General features: G+C 46.2%; 1 protein-coding gene across 1 annotated transcript in view; it reads left to right on the top strand.

The window, feature by feature from the left end:
* The window catches only part of KALRN (kalirin RhoGEF kinase), a 535107-nt gene that overhangs the window by 473961 nt on the left and 41495 nt on the right, over positions 1-19651 (top strand). Inside the window, exons 38-48 of the mRNA XM_081815029.1 lie at positions 2536-2602; positions 3409-3512; positions 3696-3765; positions 4042-4128; positions 4862-4954; positions 5720-5770; positions 6637-6714; positions 10267-10452; positions 10825-10996; positions 14654-14892; positions 16558-16814. Of these exons, the coding sequence (XP_081671155.1) occupies positions 2536-2602; positions 3409-3512; positions 3696-3765; positions 4042-4128; positions 4862-4954; positions 5720-5770; positions 6637-6714; positions 10267-10452; positions 10825-10996; positions 14654-14892; positions 16558-16814 (1404 nt within the window). The remainder of the gene's footprint in view (positions 1-2535; positions 2603-3408; positions 3513-3695; positions 3766-4041; positions 4129-4861; positions 4955-5719; positions 5771-6636; positions 6715-10266; positions 10453-10824; positions 10997-14653; positions 14893-16557; positions 16815-19651) is intronic.

Raw genomic sequence — 19651 nt, 5'->3', positions numbered from 1 at the left:
GCTCTTGTCACTTTGAACAGGCCCATGAGCAGTCATGTAAGCTATTGTCCTGCTTCCAGATGTGCTGTTGTCTGATTTTGCTCCAACAGACAAAAGTTTATTGCCTCTTTTGCTCTCTTTACCCATTTATTCTCCTTCTTACTCTTTTGCCTGACCCCACAGCTCTCTGCATCCTGAGCTATCCTAAAAATCCAGCTGTTACCAATGTCTCATTGCTCTTGCTGTAACTTATGGCCATGATGAAAGAGAGGATATATATACATGTCTAATTGTGAACTCTGTGTGAGGCGAGAGGCCAGGGAGTTGGGGGGCTTGGGGGAGGTGAGGTACAGAGAATGGAGACTCAGTCCAGACATCAAAGGGTTAAATGAGAGCTCCCTGGAGAAAAGATGAAAACAAAGTTATTTGTCCAGGACAAGAAAAAAGCTGAGAGTGGGCTTGATTGTCTTCAAGTTTTAGCGCCTCATTGATTGAACAATAGGTGTTGAACACCTATTCTGCACCAAGGTATGGGATATATCAGTGAGTAAAACAAACAATGACAACAAAAGATAAGTCCTTGCTCTCATGGCAAGTGTACACTGTAAAGGGAGAAATTATACAGTAAACAAAATAAAAATAAATTAGTAAATATGTTAGAAGCTGGAAAAAGAAGAAATAGTAAGGGAGATTTGGAGTATAGTTGAGCCTGTGTTGCAGTTTTAAATGGTTCTGACATTTGCACAAAGACTAGAAGCAGGTAAGGAATAAGCCATTAGCCACGGCCATTAGCCATGGAGGGAAAGGGTTCTTGGCTGAGGGAACAGCCAATACAAAGCTTCTAAGAGATTTCCTGTGCAAGACCAGCCATTCCCCATCATTGTGAAACACAGAAGTTAGAAATAGGTCTGACCCATAGCTGGAAGAAGTTTAGTTGGACCAAAGAATAACATTTACCTTGTAAATAACCTTTACTAATAAGAACCGAACATTTGTTAAAATGCTTTATTGTCAGTTCAATTTATTTGGCAATTAATCATGTACTGTCTTGTGCTGCATGTAACTTAAATCTTTTATGGACGTTTTCAGAATGTCTGTTAACGTGCCATGATCTCCCCAAGTATTTCATCAGGCCTTCAAGGGAAATGATGCCAGGCCCACTAGCAGCACCTTGTCTAATCAGTCCCCTTCCCTAGAGGCTAGAAAGCCCAGGGCAGCCCTCAATCTGTCAGCAGATACCATAGGATAAAAATATCACCTAGAGACGGGGAGCCGGACTTCATCTCCAAAGGGCCCTCCCAGCCCCAAATTCCCACTCCCACTTTCCTGTGGGTTTCTGCCACTTTCCTCCAAGTAGTAACATGGGCCATGCTAAAGATATATTTAAATGCTTTTATTTGGCCTTGCCAGTTCCTTCCTGTGGCCTATAACACATGATTGTGGATTGTGTATATTGGAGAGAGGAAACTGGTTGGAAGTACTGGACATGCTGATAAAGAAGCATGTGTTCCTTTTTGCTTTCTCCCCATCACCCTGAGGCCCAGATCCGGGGATTTGTTGGCTTCTCGTGCCGTATAGGTCAAGAATTTCAGATGAATTGCTTCCTGGGTTCAGAACAGTTATAGCCCTTATGCTGGGGTCCGCTTTGGACATCCCAGAACTCTATCCCTTCTGCCACTTGGGCCAAAAATGCAGTTGTGTGGCTCCAGGCAAAAAAGCTAGTAGGAGTCAGACTCCAGTAAGCCGCACGGCACCTAGCCTGCTCCCGTGCACAGCCCTGAGTGTTTTATGTCCAGCTCTTTACTCTCTGGACAGAAAGAAAGAGAAGTGCTTGGTTTTGAGATCTCAGGGACCCCAGTGAGCCAGTCTGAGTAGTTTGCCAGGCAGCGGGCAACAGTGAAAGAGCAGAGTCTTTGGACTCTGGTACAATAGGTTCAGATCCCAACTCTGCTACGGACTTTGTCATCATGGGCAACACGGCCTCAGTATCTTCCTCTATAGAAAACAGGGCTTACACTGCCTCCCTTGATATAAGCATGAGAAATTCCAGATGAAGCGCTGGCACAAAGCAAATGCTCCGAGAGGAGGAAATCATTAACAAGAAAGAAACTAAGAAAACAAGGGTTCTTGTAGTGGTTACACCCCACATCTGTGAGGGAGAGGGGAGGCTGCTGCATTGAAAGTTGTGATTATGGGGTGTCTGCAGTCGACCTTTCTGGCTCTGACTGGGGCTTTTGCAGGCCGGTTACCAGGGACACCTATCGGAATAATTGTAGCTTCTGTATCTCAAAGGCCTCACTTGATGTTGGTGTCTCTGAGACCTCAAAGGTTGGTTATCAAGCAAATGCCTTTCTCCTCTTGGTAATCACAGAATGGAGTTGGAAATGGAGGAAGAAAATCTCATGGTGAGCCCTTGGCCTCAAAGCTTTCATAACTCAGTTTTGCCAAAATGTCTTGTCATAAAAGTGCCAAAGTAACTTTCCTGTCAACTTAAGTGTGAAGATTTCTTGCTTTACAATGAAGAGGAACCCTCACTGTTCTTAATCTTCTGCTCAGGTTTGTCCTGAATGAGCTGGTACAGACAGAAAAGGACTATGTCAAGGATCTGGGGATTGTGGTGGAGGTGAGTATGTAGCTCAAGGTGGGTCTGCGGTCACCTAACCAGAGGCATGTTGGACCCTATCTGGGCCCAGGTGTTTTTAACTTGTGGGTTATGTGCAAATACTTCTGTGTATTTGCAGAAATGAAACTAAAAATGACAATAGATCAAATGAAATATGTAGGTTTTTTTTTTCTTTTCTCCTTGAAATATGAGAGATTCAGAGGGAGATGGGGTCCCAAATGTTGCAGCATCTGGGGGAGCCTCTTGGTTAAAGCTGAGTCCTTTCACCTTGTTTTAGGTGACCAGTTACTCTCTCAAGAGCTCTTCCTTGGCGTTTAACCATATGGACATATATTCTTCAGAGCTATGAGTCACCATGGGCACAAGCAGGGCACTCCTAGTGAAACCTTGGGGCTTAGAGTCTCCTTAGATTTTAAGAAGAATGTTATGGCTACCAAGAGGACAGACAAAGAAAAATCCACCCATAAGACAAGACTGACAAGTCCACAGTTAAGAGTCAACTTGGTGGTAAATACAACAGCGCTCTTCTTAGGGATTTACTTTAGGGGCATTTAGATTCTTGGATGAAAAAGACTTTCTCTTAAGGGGGCTGGAGACAAAGAAAGGGACCTAGAACTTCATCAGAGTTGTGTCTGTCACTCTGCATGGGGTGAAGTCCTGGCTGGACACCGAGAAACCACAGAAGAGCTTGCCCTCAGACTCCTGCAGAGAGGGGGCATTTACACGGGGGGGGCTGCGGTACATGGGGCTTGGCAAGAAAGCTTTCTCCTGAAAATGCCCCACTGACCCCTGCCTCTGCTCTACAGGGCTTCATGAAGAGAATAGAAGAAAAGGGTGTCCCTGAGGACATGCGAGGGAAGGATAAAATTGTGTTTGGAAATATTCACCAGATTTACGACTGGCATAAGGAGTAAGTGCCACGTTGTCCTGAGGACAGGGCATCCTGCGAATCCAGGACCCTCCCATCCTCCCCCTGCAGCCGACCTTAGGGGTAGGGTTGGGGGAGAGTCTGGTGTCATTCATCTCCTCACAGAGAAATAATACTGTTCTGAAGGAGGTGGCTTCCTTCCCTTATCCCCCTCCCTCCTTTTAGTTTTTTCCTGGCTGAACTGGAAAAATGTATCCAGGAGCAAGACAGACTGGCCCAGCTCTTTATTAAACACGTGAGTGCTTCCCTGCGGCCTCTGCACCGCGCCCCTCCCCGCATGCCTTCGAAAATTCCTCCCCTCTCCCGCTCTTCTCGCCACTTGCCTGCCTTCTCGCCCCTCCCTGAGGGCTTTTTTTTTTTGGTGAGATGGGCTGTTGCCTACTGCGTGTCCTCTTGCGTCCGTGGTATTTAACCGCCGGTGTCCCCAGAGCGCGGGGCGTGGGGGCCGTGGTGCTCTGAGGCGGGGCCCGCGGGGGGCGGCCGCCTGAGCGCCCGCCGTCTGCCTCTGCAGGAGCGGAAGCTGCACATCTACGTGTGGTACTGCCAGAACAAGCCGCGCTCCGAGTACATCGTCGCCGAGTACGACGCTTACTTCGAAGTAAGCTGCTCGGGCTTCGCCGAGACGGGGGCGGGGAAGCAACTCGGGCCGAGGCAGCCGCAGTCCGAAAGGCCAGCCATCGTCCAGCCACAGCTCCCCACCCCACCCCCCCTCCCAGCGCCGGGACCCCTTCCGGGGAGCCACTGGCTTGGCTCAGTTCCCATGGCTGGAGCTGAGGCGGCCCGGCGGCCCGTGTGTGGAATGACGGGGACACGCTTCAGGAGCTCGGTGCCCCCCTTCCGGGACCGTCCCCAGCGCAGGCCCGCGCCCCGCTCCTCAGTCAGGCTGTCCGCTCCCGCGGCGGAGGTTCCGTCAAGCACCTGCGAGCGTCTGTTGTGCCCCGGCCCGGAAGCGCCGCTCTGGGGGGAGGAGAGAGAGGCAAGGCTGCGCCTCGGGAAGAGCCCTCAGCCGACTGCTCGCAGATCCTAGGAGAAGCCCTTCTGACGTGACCCTGGAGCAGCAGAGGGAACGGAATACCCGCTCCGGCGTGTCCCCCAGGGCCGGAGTGAGAGGACGCGGGGTGGGAAAGTGCCCGACCTGCAGAAGGTGGCCGTTATGTGTCGTTCATAACACGTTAGCAGCTGTGTGGGCAACTCTCCCTCTCCCCCGCTCTGAGGGTTCTAAAACTTCATTAGCAAACGTGAGGGCCTGTCCTTCTCACCTTGCCCCCTAATCCCCAGGACCCCAGTCCTTTGGCTCCTTTTTCTTCTAACGTAGCTCCCTTGTGTTCCAGGAGGTGAAACAGGAGATAAATCAAAGGCTGACGCTTAGCGACTTCCTTATCAAGCCCATTCAGAGAATCACAAAATACCAGTTGCTCCTCAAGGTAAGAGAGCTGTGAGCCTGAGTCAGGGCCGGAGAAGGGTCTTCTCAGGCTCCGAGTTGGGGAGCAGGTCAGCGTGAGGCTCTGTCTCCACCACACCTTTCCCGTGAACTGGGGGGCGTCTGTGGGCTGTTACCTTGCCTTGTCTGTTACTTGTGTCAGCTCTGCCCCCAAATAAATCGCACGCATGTCATTCCTGCCTTTAAGGTTGGAGGTTAGTTCATTTTCTTTCAATGCACTCTCTTTGTCACCGACTTGGGACCTTTACAAAATAAAAAATAGTAACATAAAATCAGAGTGACCACGAGGAGAAAGAAGAGCCAAGGCAAGGCCCTGGAAAGCTTAGATGAGTAATACCTAAAATTTGATCATATTTTACTTTTTAAAAATGGTTTAATTGGGTTTGTCTTATAGAATTTGAGGTAAATGGAAGAGAGAGATTGAGCTTTCCTTTCTCCCAGCCTTTCTGGACATAACCCCCCCCTCTCTTCATGCTTACAGTCTCCTTCTCACGTCTTCCCTCCCTCCCCGCCCCCTTGCTTTTCCCACAGCTTTTAATCTTTGAGTATTTGGGGGTTTTTCTCCAGTTGTTTCCAATATGACTCATAAGTTCGTATCTCAGCTTCTACAACGCACTGCCGTGTCTGTTGGGGAGGAAAGTTGTCTGGGTGTCATCGGAGGTTTTATGATGCTGGATTTTTAATAGTGCTCTATTTTCCTAACTGATGTCACCATCCTGCACCCTTCCCCGCTCCCCCCACTTGCTAGGACTTCCTGAGATACAGTGAGAAGGCTGGTTTGGAGTGTTCCGATATCGAGGTGAGTCTTCTGCTTGCAACACTGGCTGTTCTCGGCGACAGCGTTAGATGTGTGTCTCTAAGGGAGAAGAACTGGCTCTCGAGGACCAAGGGTCCAGGCAGAGTCCTCTCAGTGAGAGCCCCTTGCAAGCAGCTGCTCGACAGGATGGGGAATGGCAAATAGTAATAAACACTGAGTGTTTTTCTATAACCCGAGAATTCTGTCCTGGGACAGACCAGAGTTTCACCCCACTCGTGTTCTCCATGTGGCTCCAGTGACATGGTGGGAAGGGGGGGCGGGTATTTGAGTCCTCTAACATCCTTCAGAGATTCAGTGTTTCAGTGTGCAGTTTCATCCATGAATCCAGGTACTATTTGAGTTCAACACATAAAATATCCTGTTTTCACTCCCTCCCCTACCCCTGAGGATTACTCCCTAAGTGAAGTCCTTTGAGACAATGTCACCATGGGGATTATTATAAGCCGGAGAGGTTACAGACCATTCTGGCAGGTTATTTTAGGTTAAAACCTATAGTGTTTCACAAGCCAGGCTAAGCTGTTGCTTAGGCAGCCAAGAAGCAACAGAGAGAAGAAAGAAAATATGAGAAGGAAAGAGAATTGCTAAATAAAAGTGGGAAGGAGGAAAAGGCTGGCTGGGTAGCCTCCCCACATGTGGTCACTGATTCACATGGGGCCCTGCACTGAGGACCAATACCCCAACAGAAAATCCCATACTGCTCTAGGAGTGGGCTCCATACTGCTCTACCAGTGTCCTTTCCTAGAATCAGGGAGCCCCTAGGAGGTCCCTGTCTTCCAGCACAGAATTGCCCTAAGCTTCCTGCCTGAGTGCTCATCCTGCTCCTGAGCTGCTATTGTTCTCTCCCGCAGAAAGCCGTGGAGTTAATGTGCCTTGTTCCAAAACGCTGCAATGACATGATGAATCTGGGACGCCTGCAGGGCTTTGAGGTGAGCCCTTAAGGAATGCTTCCAAGCCTTCTCTCTTCTGGACAACAGGAGCTGGGGCAATGAGGCAGCTTCCCTTTGAAGCCCTGTGCCCACCTCCTCTGCCGCCTCCACTCACCATCTGTGCCTTCATGCCAGGCCCCTCTGGCTCGTGGGCCCAAAAGATGTATCTATTTAGGATGTCCAGTAATAGGGCAGTCAGAGGAAGCTACAGAGCAGTCTACCAAACTGGAGTCACAATTCCAAGGGGGTTGGAAAGACCCAAAATTCCTTATAACTGTGGACCTGGCAGTGACCTCTTTGCTTTGCTTTCTTGCTTGGGACGTGAGTGCGGGGAATGTGAGGGAGAGTGGGACTAGGGGATGGAAGTAGCACCAGAGGGAAAATGGAACACTTTTTCTTTTTCTTTCTTTTTTTTTTTTTTTGAGAGAGTGGTTCTAGGTCTACATAATGGCTGGCTTTTTAGTTAAATGAACATTTAAAGCTTTAAAACGTGTGCATATTTCTATTCTTTGAAAAAGAGAATCAAGTCTTAGGAGAAACAGCTAGATGTCCCCAGAATGTTGGCTTCAGTGAATAACTAGTTTGCTAGGGCTGCCATAACAAGTCCCACAGACTGGGTGGCTTAAACAACAGAATTTATCATCTCACTTTTCCAGAGGCAAGGAGTCCGAGATCAAGGTATAGGCAGTGATGGTTTCTCCTGAGGGTTGTGAGGGACAGATCTGTTCAGGCCTGTCTCCTTGGCCTGTGAATGGCCATCGTCATGTTCACATGGCATTCTTCCTGTGTCTTCACACTGTCTTCCCTCTGTACATTTTTCTATGTCCAAATTTCCCCTTTTTATGAGGACACCAGTCATGTTCGAGTAAAGCTCACCCTAATGACCTCACTTTAATTTGATGCTCTCTGTAAAGATCCTGTCTTCCAATATGGTCACATTCTGAGATACCCGGGGTCAGGACTTCAACATATGAAGGGGGTGGAGGTGGAGCAATTCAACTCATAACAGTGAACCTTTGAAGAAAAAATGGACTTTCCTACCATAACCTTGATAAGTGGCTGCCATTAGTTTATATCCAAACCTCATATGCTACATATAATCTGTTTTGGATATTAATATGATAAAATTGGAACTGACACAATTATTGACTGGCATTTAATAATTGTTGAACCCCTTAGAGAAAGATGTGGATCTTCTCATCCTGTTTCCTGGTAATTCTGCAACCTAAGATTTTATTATTTCTTTCTAGAGAAAAGGGGTTCCTAGAAGTTGAGATAATAAAGAAATAATAGCGTTCCTCCCCCCCCCCCCGGCTAAATTAGGATAGAATAGAATAGAATAGAATAGAATAGAATAGAATAGAATAGAATAGAATAGAAATAAGGCAGAGTGGTCTATAAGTAAATTTAGGAGATGCTACATTCAGGTTTGGGTTACTGAGTTGGATTCATAATGTTCTTGAGCCCAATTCTCTTGTCCTCCTTGCCCTCCCAGCCCTTCCTGGTGTCCCTGTCTGCCACTGCTTTGTTCCTGTGACCAGGAACTATGTGGAGGTTTTTCTTTACTGTTTATTTTCCATAGATTCCCGGTTCTCTATGGTAGACCTGAGGCATTAGAGCAAGCAGGGGTTTGCAGCAGAAATATACCCTGAGTTCCTTTTTTTAAAAGATTTTATTTATTTATTTAACAGAGAGAGAGACAGCGAGAGAGGGAACACAAGCAGGGGGAGTGGGAGAGGGAGAAGCAGGGTTCCCGCTGAGCAGGGAGCCCAATGTGGGGCTCGATCCCAGGACCCTGGGATCATGACCTGAGCTGAAGGCAGACGCTTAACGACTGAGCCACCCAGGTGCCCCTATACTCAGTTCTTACAGCTTTTCACTAGTCATACTGGATGAAGTTTTACACTTTTTCCCTTGGGGCTATGCTAGGTCTGAAGCTATTCTGAACAAACCAAGTAATTCCTTTTGCTCTTAAGCCTTGATGTCCACAAGTTTCTGAGGAGGAGTCTGGCTTGACTTTCTCTGGGTCTTTGGAGGCACTGACCACTGACAGGAAATCAGCATCTGACCGTCTAACTCATGTTAGACTCCACAGGAACTGCGTTGTGCATGCACACGTGTGTACACAGAAGGCCAGACACAGACTGCAGAATTATCTTCTCTTTTCAATCAAGCACCACCATCTCCTTTTTCCATCAAGTCTCAGAGAATCTGCTTTGCATTCCTTCAGCTAATTAAGAAGGACCATGAACATCCTCTGTCCCTTCTGAAGTCCAGGGCTTTGGGCCTGGGAGAAGTTTGCCTCCTCACTTAGATTCTCTCTCTTATAAATCCTCTAGCCTTCCCTTCAGTATTGGCAGGGCTATAATTCATGGGTCAGGCTCTTACGTAATGTTAATAGAGCTTTTAGAGCTTTCCTGGCTAGCTGGTCACTGGCTTAATATTAACTTTGGACCAGGGTAAAGATAAGCCTGTTTGGCTGGTGACCTTGACAGTAAGGAGCCATGATCCAAGCAGAGGGCAGGTGTTTCTCGGGAATAGAAAAGAAAAATGACCCCTGTGCTGGGTACTGTTTGGAATAAGGCATCATGTGCAGAGAATGGCCCACATTTTTACTAAAGGGCAAAAGTCATCACCTGAGAGAGTATGGTTCAGAGGAGGCCCTCTAGCTGCTATCAGATATCAGGTGTCAGCGTGTTCTTGCTGCAGAACAGCAGGGAAAGCAAGGCTCTCCAATCACATCTGTGAAGACCTGCTGGGTTGGACCTCATTCCCTTTGAAGATGTGAAGATGTCTCTGAAAATCAAACCAAATAGGCTCCCCCTATGTAGGCTGGCAAGTGGCCTGCTAGCTCAAAGCATTTTAAGAAGGATCTCAAGACCCAGAAAAATATCTACCAGCTTGTAAAACATGGACACCTGTATATGGTACTCCAGCTGTACCTGTTGATCGGTAGCAGGAGACTAAGACTTCAGAATTAGACTAATTCTAACTAAGACTCCATCCTCAAATAATAGAAGGAGATGAGAGGAGCCCAACTCATTAAGATTACTTGCATTCCTGCCTACATCACTTCCCTTGGCCACAGGTTGGTTCTAGGTTCATGACCATAAGAGTACCCGAGGTCCTTGGCCCATGCTGCAAGGGAGCCAAGCAGACAACATTTCTCAGAGCTTTGAGGACAGAAAGGCTACAGGTGTCACCCACTTTCTGTTTTCCTTTTAATAAAAAATAAGAAGAGCCAGGATAATTCCTGAACATCTTTCTAGCTAATGATTTTATCTTCCTCCCTTCTGGCATTTTCTTAGAGCTGCTTCTTTCCTAGTGGTTTCCTAGCCTTCTTTCCCTCCCCCTCCCCCCCCCCACCCCCAGGGATCTGTGTCTGCCCCATCTGAATGGATCGGTCCTAATTCAGTCTCTTACTAGTGTCCTGAGGCTTTTAGTGTCAGGTCTGCTGTCTGTGTCCTCAGGGGGGCCAGTCTTGTAGGCCCAGAGGGCTGTGGCCCCCTCCCCATTTTTCACTTCCTTCACCCCAGCACTTGCTTCCATCAGGGCACCCTGACCGCGCAGGGGAAGCTGCTGCAGCAGGACACGTTCTATGTGATTGAGCTGGACGCAGGCATGCAGTCCCGAACCAAGGAGAGGCGCGTGTTCCTCTTTGAGCAAATCGTCATCTTCAGTGAACTGCTAAGGAAGGGATCACTCACCCCGGGCTACATGTTCAAAAGAAGCATCAAGGTAAGGCTCCCAGTGGGGATGACCGAGGGCAGGGAAGAGCCAGTCCTGGGAGCTGCTTCCCAAAGACAGAGACCTGGAGTGATGAGTATGGATTCAGAACGTTGACAGTCTTTCAGCCAAAGAAGCTGTGGGTTGAAGGTTAAATATTTTGAGAGAAAGAGACAGGCTGAGAGTAGGTCCTACAGATCCTGCAGGTTCTCCAGGATCATGTCATTCACTCAGAGTCAGAAACCAAAGGATTTAGCTATTAGACCCAGGACAAAATTTTGGGAATATCTCCTGAAATAAAAACTTGGAGGAACTGTAGTATGTTGTTGATTTTTTTTTTTTAAACCACTTAAATATGAAAAGATTGAACTTGGTTTCTTCCAGATGAATTACTTGGTCCTGGAGGAGAACGTGGACAATGACCCCTGTAAGTTTGCGCTCATGAATAGAGAGACTTCTGAGAGGGTCATTCTGCAAGCCGCCAACGCGGACATCCAGCAGGCCTGGGTACAGGACATCAATCAAGTCTTAGAAACACAGCGAGACTTCTTAAATGGTAGGTACTGGGCCTGGCTTCTAACAGGGCCATTTTCAGGGAACCCCACACCTCTGAGTTTCCTTGGGTCTGGGCTTAACGGTGACTTCATGAGCCCGGATGACATTTTGTAAGGATGATAAACTTGTAGTTTTCAGAAACACTTTGTTGAGAATTTTTCTGAACCTGGGTATGTCAGTGGAACAGATGGAACATGATAAAGAAGCCCCATCTTTCCAAAAGAAGAGCTGTTCTCTTAGAGCCTAGCCATGGGGTCTATGCCTTGTGGCCACCCGTGCCAGCTCGTAATGATTGTGGCAGAAGTCTGAGTTGGGCACATCCTCCTTGTCTCAGGGGCTATCAGAGTACTATGTTTTCCCATTTGGTGGCTAATGGTTGGTGTTTTCACAGGTTCTCTGGTGTTACTTAGTGTTCACTGGGAGTTTGACAGATCAGTGAGAGAGCCTACAGAGGTCCTCTTGCTAGCCAACTTGAGCCCTTTCAAAGGAGAGGTGATCCCTAAACTCTAAATTTCAGTAATATCTTGAAACTTCCCACAACTCATGATTACAGAGAGTGTAGCTCTCTATGGACCCTGCAGGAGTCCCCTAACTGGTGGTGGGAACCGAAGTGAAATGGCGCTGCTACCTTGTTTAAGTTTCTTTATTTCTTTTCGCTGCTGGGGTTGTCTCCACGTTGAGCTTAGCATGTGACAGGAAGTGTACAGTTTTAAACCGGTGCTCATCTTTCAAGTTGATGCACTCAGAAGTCTCTCTGAGCAGAAACAGAGCTGGAAGTTGAAAGCAGAATGTCACCAGAAATGAAGTTACCCCAGACACTCAGCAAGCACATATGCCTGTACGTACACACACATACACACACACACAGACTCACCAAGCACATATGCTTGTATGTACACGCACGTGCATGCATGCACACAGGTCCACTGTCAGACGTGTCACCTCTTGCCAGTACTGGAATCTGGACTCTTTCAAATGGCGCAAACAGCCCTTGTTGGGTGTCCAGCGTTGACCTGAATGCTGTGGGGAAAGATTAAAGGTAACATACCAGTTGAGGACCATGGGCAAGTCATGATGTTTCTGTGGGCCTCTGTTGGCTCATTTTGTGAAAAGGAGGGACAGTCTACTCTGCCCACATCGGCACGTGCTCTGGTGTGCCAGTCAGCAGTACGGGAAGCAGGAAAACATGGCACAGCTCCCTACAATCTCAGTCTGACTGCATGTAAGGGATTTAACACATTGTATTTATTTTAAAACATATAAAAGGAAATTATACAGCAAGATAAACATGAAACTTCAAAGCAATTTCACACTGTAAGTGTGAGAGTATTTTGGGGTCATGCCCCTAGGCCCCCCAACTGTAGAACAGTTTGATGAAAAAAACTTTGTCATCTCTAGGGCTCTGAAAAGTCTAAAATTAAACACCAACCCAGCCCTGAGGGACAGCAGCAGAAGTTGTATATAGTTTACAGTTTCCCCTGAATGTAGAACTTTGAATTAACACCTATGCTGATAAAATAATTTTATGTAAAAGGTGCACATATATAAAATACATGTATAAATTGTATTCCAGTAGTTAAGAATTTCTTTTTTTTTTTCAGTAGTTAAGAATTTCTGATAGATTCTAAGCTGAAATGAGATTTTTAAGTTTATCAATTCAGTACAAAAGACAAGAAAAAAATGAAACCAGCAATAATTGAAGTAACAACAATGGCTCGTACCATTGAGTCCCTTCTCTGAGACAGGCACAATGCTAAGCATGTATTCACATGTATTATCACATTTCATCCTCATGTCAACATGGAAAGGTGAGTCCTATCATCCTGTATTTTTCAGGTGAGGGAAAGGAGTCAGAGAGGTTAATAAGCTTGTCCAAGGTCACAAAAACAGTAGGTAATAGAACAAGGACTTGAACCCAGAACCCTATAACTTAAAATTAGGCTTTTAACCATAAACTACAGTATAGTCGCTGGTGGTAGGGCACACATTTATCTATGAGCTCCCTAGCAAACAAAGCAAAGGAAGAAACAGGATCAGGCATAAGATGCTATATATCAGGTAGAAACAAACCCTCCCAGGAGATGCATAGCTTCCCTGATCCTAAGACCTGAGTAATGCAGACTGAGACTGGTGGAAGAACAAAGGCTGTCTGTGTAGCTCATTTAAAAAGCCATATTATTTTGAAACACTTCAGCACAGTTATTACATATATAATCAGGTAATACCCCAATTCCATGTGATGGATACTGATTCATACAGTCAGGTTGATGAGGCTTGCTTCAAAATTCTCTGCCATCTACTTAAAACTTGGAACTGCATTTCTTTGGGTGTAGTCCATGATCCAGACTTTTACATGGTTCCAAGAGACCTTTCTCTTAATTATAGGGAGTTATGGAGCTATTACTGAACTACATTATCAATTCTTAAATATTTAATACCTACAGAATATTGTCCAGGGAGAAAAGCTGAGCTCTGGCAGGAGCCCAGTACTTTGACACACTCAAGGGATAAGGCTGTGATGATAGAGCAGGGCCAGCCTTTTGCTTACAGAGACATGTGCAGGCATCGCAGGGCCTCCTGAGACCTCAAAGATGAAGAATGGTGGCCCTATGTTGAGTCCTACCAAAGTACATGCTTATCACTATAGAAATATCCCTATAATTGAAAGGCCCCAGCTGTTAACCCACTTAAATATTTGTTACAGAGAATCCTGATAAAAATGACAAAAGTGGGCCAGCCCTTGAAGTCATTATGACAGAGTTTGACCTGCATGGCTTTTGCCTGGCTATCCCTCTTTAGTACTCAGGCCTTGGAACTTTCTTATCTGAAACTCTGTAAAACAAAGCTCACGTTTCCTCTGTCTCCTGAGTTCCACTAACTACCATTCTGCCAGTCTCCAAATTGGAGTGACCCTCAGCCCTTGTCTCCTCCTTGCATCAAGGCTGTGGCAGATTCTAATCTCCCTCCAGAACACATGTCACCTCATAGCCATTCTACATTCTCACCAGCTCTACTCTGCTTGGGTCTCTTGCTGGTCACTATCTCATGGTTTCTGAATCAGCCTCTCCAATACCTCCTCCTCCCAACTGCCACAAGGTTAATGTTCTTCAGGTGTGGCTCTGGTGAGAGAATTTAAAATGTTCAAGTTCATTTAATCCAATCACTTTTCATGATCTTCAGAATTACACCCAGACTCATTAGCCTGGCTTTGTAGATTTTTCAGCCATGGCACCCATAACCTCCCTTACCTGTCTCATCTCCTCTTCCTCCACGGAGACACCTGGCCTTCTGCTGCAGGTCATCTGACTCCGTCCCGTTCTCCAGACACACTTCACACTTGCCTACATCCTGCAGAGTCTGAAGCGTATCACCACCCAATCCCCATAGGCCCATACACCCATGCGCACACACACAAAGCCTTCTCTCCCTGCTTTTGCACAACACTGTGCACTCACATAGGGCATCACTTCGTGTTTGCATTTTCCTCATTAAGGTAGCTTTCTTAGTTCTCACAGGAGATTATAAATTCCTTAAAAACAAGGGTAGTGTCTTCCTCATGTAACACCTCAATGCCTGGCACAAAGCCTCTGTGTAATAAGCTTCCAAATCCTTGTGGGATTCCTGGAGCTCAGAGTAACCATCCACTCTTACCCTACAGCCCTACAGTCGCCCATTGAGTATCAACGGAAAGAACGGAACACAGCCGTGATGAGGTCCCAGCCATCCAGGGTTCCCCAAGCCAGCCCCAGGCCCTACTCCTCTGTCCCCACGGGCTCTGAGAAGCCCCCAAAGGGCTCCAGCTATAACCCACCTCTGCCACCCCTGAAGATATCTACCTCCAATGGCAGTCCAGGGTTTGACTACCACCAACCTGGGGACAAGTTTGAGGCCAGCAAGGTAAGTGACAGCACCTTATCCCCACCCTCAACACCCTGAGGGCGCAGCCTCTGGGCTCACTTGAGGAAGTAGCTTCTTTTTATGCCTCTCATTTGACCAGAAGCAACCCACTAAATACAGCCGAGTCTCAATTATTTCTCTTTCTTCCCCTGCAAATTGAGTGAGTTAGACCAGTTCCCTCTGCTCAGACACTCTGTGTCAAAGGGCTGTTGTCATCTGCAGAAACTCTGCAAATATAAGGAAATATTGTCGTGGCAACGATGACCTATACCAAATTAGAGTAGTTGTAGTTTGGATCACTAAAAGTCACAACTCTACTGTTTGACAGCTTAAAGAGGTCACCCTTTCTAATGATGAGCTGCTGAAGTGAGTTCATAGTCCTTCGCCATCCACTGGCTGATACAGCAAGGGGAAATTGCTCATTGTGAGTGTGAATGGGAGTAGCAACCTTGGATGAGACATTTTTCACAGATAATCCACAATTCAAACAGCACCACGAGAGCAGCGTAGAATTAACTGTATATCCAGTCTACACAGCTGTTTTGACCCTACCAAGTGGTAGGTGTGAGAATAAATGGGAAAAGTGCTAGATTAGGAATTCAGGCAATCTGGTTCCCATTCCAAATTCTGCAACCCACTTGTTCTAGAACCTTAGCAAGTTCATTAATCTCATTAGGCCCCGGTTGCCTCTAGAACTTAATGGATCTTTGAATAGATTTTTTTTTTACTTACATTTTTCCTTACGTGTTCTGATCTTGTAGTTTTATCCAAATTATTAGATGATATTAATTTTTTAATGATCTATTAATAAAAACTAAGATAAGTTTTTTAAAAATCAACTGTTAATGTCTAAGTTCAATTCTGTATTAGAATAACTGTACTGACCTATTTCATCACATTACCTAAAAATGATTTTCTACATTAAAAATTACCCTTGTGAGTTAGTTGAAGTCATATTGGCCTTTTGTCAAACTTACTGAAGAATTTCTGGCTCTGATCATGGTGTATGAGGTAGCCAGGCCTCACTAGGAGATACAGGTCTAGAAGCAGCTTTCCTGGTGTAGTCATATGAAAAGGCCCCAGAGGCCGGACCTCTTGTATTAATGAATATGGGCGGAGCCAGAGAAGTTTTGTTCCCACTGGGGTTGGGTCAGGGTAGGTCATGGTCTTGCCAGTTGAACTGGGCTAATGTCTCATTGTTACTCCTGCTTCAAAGAAGATCAGAATGTAGCATAAGACCAACGCAAAAGGAAGAAAAAAATGTTTCGAAGTGTCTGCTTTCTGCTAGGGGGTTGTGACCCTGACCTGACCTTTGCCCCGACGTCACTCTGCCCAGGGGCTTATGTCTCTGTGTACCTGTGCCACCCTCTTCTATACATTAGAGGATGCCGGTGGGAAAGTTGCATGCTAGGGAGGCTTCCAGGTGGAAGGTGTTTATGTTCCCTAGTCTAGACAGTTCTCTACCTATTCATCCTTGATTATAATATTATATGCAACATCATTATAAAAAGTAGATTTTCAAAGCATGTTCATAGATATCATTTTATCGCTCAAGATAATGTTCTGCCTGCTGTTTACCCTGCTAGTAGAGGGTTGGCCTTTAACCACGCAGAGGGATGTGAACGGCCTCCTTGTGTCCGTGTCCCTCTTGCCCTTGTCTCTTAGCAGGGCGACCTGGGAGGCTGCAATGGGACCTCATCCATGGCCGTGATCAAAGATTACTATGCACTGAAGGAGAACGAAATCTGTGTGAGCCAAGGTGAGGTGGTCCAGGTCCTCGCCGTCAACCAGCAGAACATGTGCCTGGTGTACCAGCCTGCCAGCGACCGCTCCCCGGCGGCCGAGGGCTGGGTCCCAGGCAGCGTCCTGGCGCCCCTCCCCAAAGCCACGGCGGCCGCAGAAAATAGTGACGGAAGCATCAAGTAAGTGCCTCGTTGGCTTCCCCGGGAGAGGATTGTGTGGATTAAAAAATCAAAACCAAACAAAGAACACAAAAAATGCAAACACACGCTAGGGAATTCCTGCTGCTTATTCTCGACAGTGCCACCGGAACCAATGTTCGAGCGCTGGAGCCACACGCAGCATGGGGCAGCCAGGCTGGATTGTTCCAGGCTTTTGTTGTTGTTGTTGACAGTAGTGGCTGTGGGTTTTTGGTTTTTGGTTTTCGTTTTTTTTTTCCCTTTTCGTTTATAATTTTCTGTTCGTTTTTTTTTTCCTCCCCTCCCCCATTAAGAAAAGAACCCTACTGAAACCCTAGATGACAAAGGCTTGCCTTCCGTTGCTCCATTTGACCCACCACAGGATTCACTGGACTGGACTTTATTTATATTGTATTAAGTTACTGATATATATATATATATTTTTTTTTTTTCTTTTTGATTGACACCAAAAAATTACCTTAGCACGAATGCCAGACCTGTATAGGTCAGAGGCCTGCTGCTTCTCCCAGGAGAGAGGGGGGAACTTTTTGGTTGTCTGTGGCAATTCCTCTGTACAGATTGTAACATTTTTTTTTTTTAATTTCTCCCCTCCCCTGTCACTTTAATATATGTTCATGGTAATTTGTAAGATATTTCTTTTCCTTATTTTGGTTGCGAAGACCCTTCCGAACACATTCCTGTATAAAGTATTTTGCACTATTTAAAGAACCCCATATGGATGAAGTCAGGTTGTGCAATATAAATGGAGAGTCACAATGTTCATCATTGTACCTGTAATGTAACTAATAATTTTAAATGTACTATTTTAAATATGTAAAATAAATTTTCACCATGAGCATGTTTTAATGAGGCTAAAGACTAGTTGACCCTTTTTCCCCTATTTCACTATTCCGGGAATTTTAAATGTGCAAACTATTCTTCTTCTTTTTTTTTTTTTCTTTTCTATATTTTAGGAATCGGTTGAATGCATTGGCAGTGTTTTCCTACACAAAAAGTGCTTTAGTCACTAAAGCTCCAATACTAGCCTTCCCTTCAGCGGCCCCTGTAATATCTCTGTCTCTAACCCCTGAGATGTGGAATGGTACAGATTGGATGCTGTCCAGCTGGGTGCCCTTGAGGTGCTGTCGTAAAGTAATGACTGATGTACGAGGCAATGTTTGGCTTGCACCCCCCGTTTTCCATGCTGTGTGGCCATCCATGGCAGAGGTGGAAGGAACTCCCCACGAGATAGCTGAACAGGGGCACCAACAGAACAGCGCTTCTTTGGCCCTTTCTCTAACTCAGGGGATAGAGGGGACTGATCTCACCCTGGCCTTTCTAGGTAACCACAGGCTCAGCTGGAAATCAGTGGTGGCCTCTAAGGCACAATAGGCCCAAGTCATTTTATTCAAAAGACATTTGGTTTTGGTACCTTTTAAGAAGCTTTGGAAATAAAGGCCCTCAAAGCATTGAAGTTCTTATTAGTCAGTTAACTTACAGAGCTAACTTGTCATGATTTGTGACCTAATTATTCAGGCACTCAGGACTTCTTCCTCACTTTTGCGTCTTTTGATCACTTTTTCATACCTTCCATGGGAGGGAAGGTAGGAGGGATGTCAGGCTGGGCAAAAGAGAAGAGATCCAAATACGAATGGGTCATTCTGGTTCCTTGTCAGCCCTTCATGCACAAGGGTTGGCAGGTGTGGAGCAGAGGCATGGACTTGAAATGGTTGTCAGTATTTATCAGTGAAGGACACTTACCACACCCTCCCCAGGGCCTACTATGACTACAGGAGTCAGAGTTGGTTGGGATGCCTCCAGCATAAATGTCACTGAAACCCTGTCTCCACATCAGTTCCCGGGCCTGTGGCCAAGAGATGGAAGCTCCCCAAACCATGATGACAACTTCTTCTGGGAAGAAGAATGTGAAATTGAGTCTGTCCTGCGGCTGATACTACTCTGAGTCTTCCTTCTGAACATTATTTGTAACATTTCTAGTTTCTCACCAAGCATACTGAAATGACCCCCAGAGGGTTGTAATAAACGTAGGAACACACCCCACACTCACACACACGCTCACTCTGCTGTCCACCCTAGGAGTCTTTGTAGCATGGACTTCCCTGACTCAAGGTGTTCTCAGACTGAGTCAGGGATGTGGATTCTGGGGGTAAAGATATGAGGTGAATGTCTGAAGTTAACAGTGATACTGTCTAAAGTTAGTTTCCACGACTGGTTCTCACACAGGTACAACCGAAGGAAGTTGCTGGTATGCTAGGGAGCCTGCCTGTTCAGGAGGTACAAGAGAAGGTCTGGCCAAGAGATTCTGGCTTTCTGATGGAGCCCACTTCCCCCTGAAATCTGAGAACATGACTATTATTACTCTTTCCTACTCAGAAGGGTGACCATTGAACATGTGTATTAGTGATAAATATTTTGGAAACACCTTCAAGACATCCTAAAACTCCTGACATATTAGAACATGCTCCCTCCTCCTAAATCTTATGTCTCTCTTTCTCTCTCTCTCTCTCCCTCTCCTCTTTCCCTTAATGAAGGCTCTTTTCATCAAGCTCTGTCTGCAAAGGCCTAAATTTGACAAGGAGACACGGAAGGGAGGCCAACCTCACCTATTCCAGACAATGATAGAACTTCATCCAAATTCTGTGACCACACCTGAAATTGATGATGCCTGCCCAGGGTCACTAATGCTGTTTGTGACTTGGCTTTTGGTGTCTGTGTTTTTGAGTCCTGACATGTGGAACTCAAGAGCTCTGCTCTGAGCTTGTCTTTACAGGTCTGTGAAGTAGCTTCCAACCCCCTTGTGGAAAGGAAGGAGTTAGGAT

Source organism: Leptonychotes weddellii, chromosome 1, assembly GCF_054177405.1.
Source record: "Leptonychotes weddellii isolate Sample4059 chromosome 1, ASM5417740v2, whole genome shotgun sequence".
In the NCBI taxonomy this organism is placed as follows: Eukaryota; Metazoa; Chordata; class Mammalia; order Carnivora; family Phocidae; genus Leptonychotes; species Leptonychotes weddellii.
The sequence above is the reverse complement of the archived record's forward strand: the minus strand, read 5'-3'. Positions and strand labels throughout refer to the sequence as shown.